The sequence below is a fragment of the Zingiber officinale genome, chromosome 1A, assembly GCF_018446385.1.
Source record: "Zingiber officinale cultivar Zhangliang chromosome 1A, Zo_v1.1, whole genome shotgun sequence".
In the NCBI taxonomy this organism is placed as follows: domain Eukaryota; kingdom Viridiplantae; phylum Streptophyta; class Magnoliopsida; order Zingiberales; family Zingiberaceae; genus Zingiber; species Zingiber officinale.
The window spans coordinates 2,739,251-2,742,317 of NC_055987.1; the positions used below are offsets into that span (position 1 = coordinate 2,739,251).

At 32.4% G+C, this 3,067-nt stretch overlaps 1 protein-coding gene across 1 annotated transcript; it reads left to right on the forward strand.

The window, feature by feature from the left end:
- The first annotated feature begins 1,487 nt into the window (after positions 1-1,487).
- On the forward strand, positions 1,488-2,080 carry LOC122039061 (agamous-like MADS-box protein AGL80). The gene is made up of 2 exons (XM_042599074.1): positions 1,488-1,967; positions 2,051-2,080. The coding sequence occupies exons 1-2, from the start codon at positions 1,488-1,490 to the stop codon at positions 2,078-2,080; spliced, it is 510 nt and encodes a 169-aa protein (XP_042455008.1).
- Positions 2,081-3,067: the final 987 nt, after the last annotated feature.

The window sequence follows — 3,067 nt, forward strand, 5'->3', positions numbered from 1 at the left end:
TGGATTCATCCCAAATTTTGGGATGAATTCCTGTATTCGTCCTAGATTTGGGGACGAATCCAGTATTCGTCCAAGATTTGGGGACGAATTCAAAATTTAAAAAAAAAAAGAAAAATCAATCGGAAGCCCTAAATATCGACCTAGAGATGTCGGAATTTCATGAAACAAGTTTCTATAGGTTTCTAATTTTTTCATGATCTTAAAAATATCTTCATCCATAATTTTAACATAATATATATTGAGTGTGGTAATTTTTTACCATGAATTAGGTCATATTCGTGTTAAAAAAAATCACCACACTCAATATATTATGTTAAAATTATGGATGAAGATATTTTTAAGATCATGAGAAAATTAGGAAGCCATAAAAATATATTTCATAAAATTCTGAGATCTCTAGGTCCATATTAAGGGCTTTCGAATGATTTTTTTTTTCTTTTTAAATTTGGGGGGAATCTTGGATTCGTCCCAGAATTAAAAAAAGAAAGAAAAGAAAAATTAATCGAAGGCACTAATTATGGACCTCGTAATTTCATGAAACAAGTTTTTATGTGTTCCTAATTAATGTGGTGATTTTTAACCTGAATTACATCAAATTCGGGTTAAAAAATCATCACACTCAAAATATTATGTCAAAATTATAGATGAGAACATTTTTACAATAAAGAGAATGATATGAACATATAGAAATTTGTATCATAAAATTTTGATATCTCTAGGTCCATATTTAAGGCTTAGGATGAATTTTGCGACGAAAATAATTTTCGTTGGGAATTTAAGTCGAAAATATTTTGTTGCTAATTTGGATCGAAATTTATTTTTGTTGCCAAAGTACTTGTTATTATTTTGGGATGAAAAATATTCGTCCCAAATTTTTCGTCCCTAAATCATTATTTTTTTTTAGTGGTTAGGCAATTATCACACTTGATTAGCTTCAAGATAACTTTAGAAAACAAGTATGATAATAATACAGCAAAACTTTTTATTTTATCTAATTAATTATACGAACAATGATATATTGTTGATTGACTTGGTCAAGTAAAAATTTATTGACAAAATAAACTTTTTGATCTAATTTTGTGAATTATATTAATGCAAGATACACGTATACGTACATATCTTAATAGTGGTTTATATGATTATATTATTTCCTATTATCATTGAACTGGCTTATGTAATTAATTAATTTCCTTTTCCTAATCCAAAACCAACTTTGTGTTGATTTAAAAAAAAGATTTGAAATTTAAAATTATGATCTCTTATTCAGGAAGGAAATAGTTAACATATATATAAGATGGGAAGAAATATTACAATTCGAAATTATGAAAGGAAACATGTTGGTCTTCCATTAATATAATTGACGGGATTCGTTTCGATTCTTTTCCAAATTCAACAATAATTCCGACTCCAAATGAAAATCTACCAGTAATTTGTATAAATTGATGGAGAGCGATTAATACAGATAAGCAGTCGATTAAAAGATCGCCATGGGGAGGAAGAAGGTGAAGCTCGCATGGATCACCAACGACGCCACGAGACGCGCCACCTTCGAGGAGCGGAAGAAGGGCCTGGTGAAGAAGGTGAGCGAGCTCGCCAGGCTCTGCGGCGTCGAGGCGTGCCTGGTCGTCTACGGGCCTCAGGATGCGGCGGAGGCGGAGCCGGAGGTGTGGCCGTCGCCGGCGGAGACGGCCCGCGTGGCCACGCGCTTCAATAGCATGCCGGAGATGGTCCGGTGGCGCTGGATGACCAACCCGGAGGGCTTCCTCCGGCAGCGCGTCGCCAAGCTGCAGGACCAGCTCCGCCGCCAGGATCTCGAGAACAGGGAGCTCGAAGTGAGGCTCTTCGCCCACGAGATTATGGCCGGCGGGCGGAGCCTGGACGACGCCGGCTTCGAAGACGCGGTGGGACTGGCGTATGTGATGAACATGAAGCTGAATCTGGTGCAGAACAGGGTAGAAAATGAGACGGTGAGGAAATTGAGCAGACGATGTCCTTCAAGAATCCCACTCTGTTTGATGTGTCTATTTGCTCCTATTATGTGCTGGCGCAGTCTATGGACAACGAACGAAGAAAATCTTGAAGAACAGAAGACTAAATTCTAAGTACTAGAGCTTCATTTTCTGTATGACTTTTATTATTTTCCATGTTATTAATGATAATATTTGCTCCTATTAACGCATCACAAGCTGAAATAATCTCTCCGCGATGTCCTGTGAGATTTTAGTATTTCTTTTTGCTTATATTAACGACGGTAATAGAATCTGAGAAAAAACATAAGAACAAAAATAATTATTATGTTTAACAAATATATTTTGATAAATTCATTAATAGAATAAATCATATAATTTTTTTCATACATTCAAATAATTAAACATCTCATAAGTACTCAACTAAATTTATTGTCACGAGGAATTTTAGGGCTCATAAAAAAAATTAAACTATTTAACTGATGAACCGTTACCTTGAGAGATCATTGCGAGAGGGGGGAGATCATCTTAAGAAAATCATCGATTACTGAAAATAACAAAATTTTATCATTAATTTAATGATAGAAATTCACTAAATAAATATCCAAAAATATGTAAAAAATTATAAAATCACACCAATCAAAATAATATAAATAACTACATCCAAATCCATATGATTACAATATCAACACCAATTAATTTAAAAATGATATCTAAATCATTAATTTCAATATATATATATATATCAAACTACAATATAAAATAAGACATGAAATCTTAAGTTCTCGATTCTCGATTATACTGCCTCAATGCTTACACTTCAGTAGAAGAATTCATATAAAAATTATTATGCGTTCATGATTCAGTAAAAAAAATAATACATAAATTGTAAAAATAGAAACACAAAATTCATTATGTTTAACGACGTTGAAACCTTGATAGAATCTGAGAAAAAACATAAGAATAAAAATAATTATTATGTTTAACAAATATATTTTGATAAATTCATTAATAAAATAAATCATATAAATTTTTTTTCATACATTCAAATAATTAAACATTTTATAAGTACTCAACTAAATTTATCGTCATGAGGAGTT

What these genes read in the sequence shown, in the direction of transcription:
- LOC122039061 (XM_042599074.1), top strand. Translation starts at nt 1,488, where the DNA reads ATGGGGAGGAAGAAGGTGAAGCTCGCATGGATCACCAACGACGCCACG. An exon ending in ACAGGGTAGAAAATGAGACG is followed by an intron (nt 1,968 to 2,050) that starts GTGAGGAAATTG and finishes GTGCTGGCGCAG; the next exon opens with TCTATGGACAACGAACGAAG.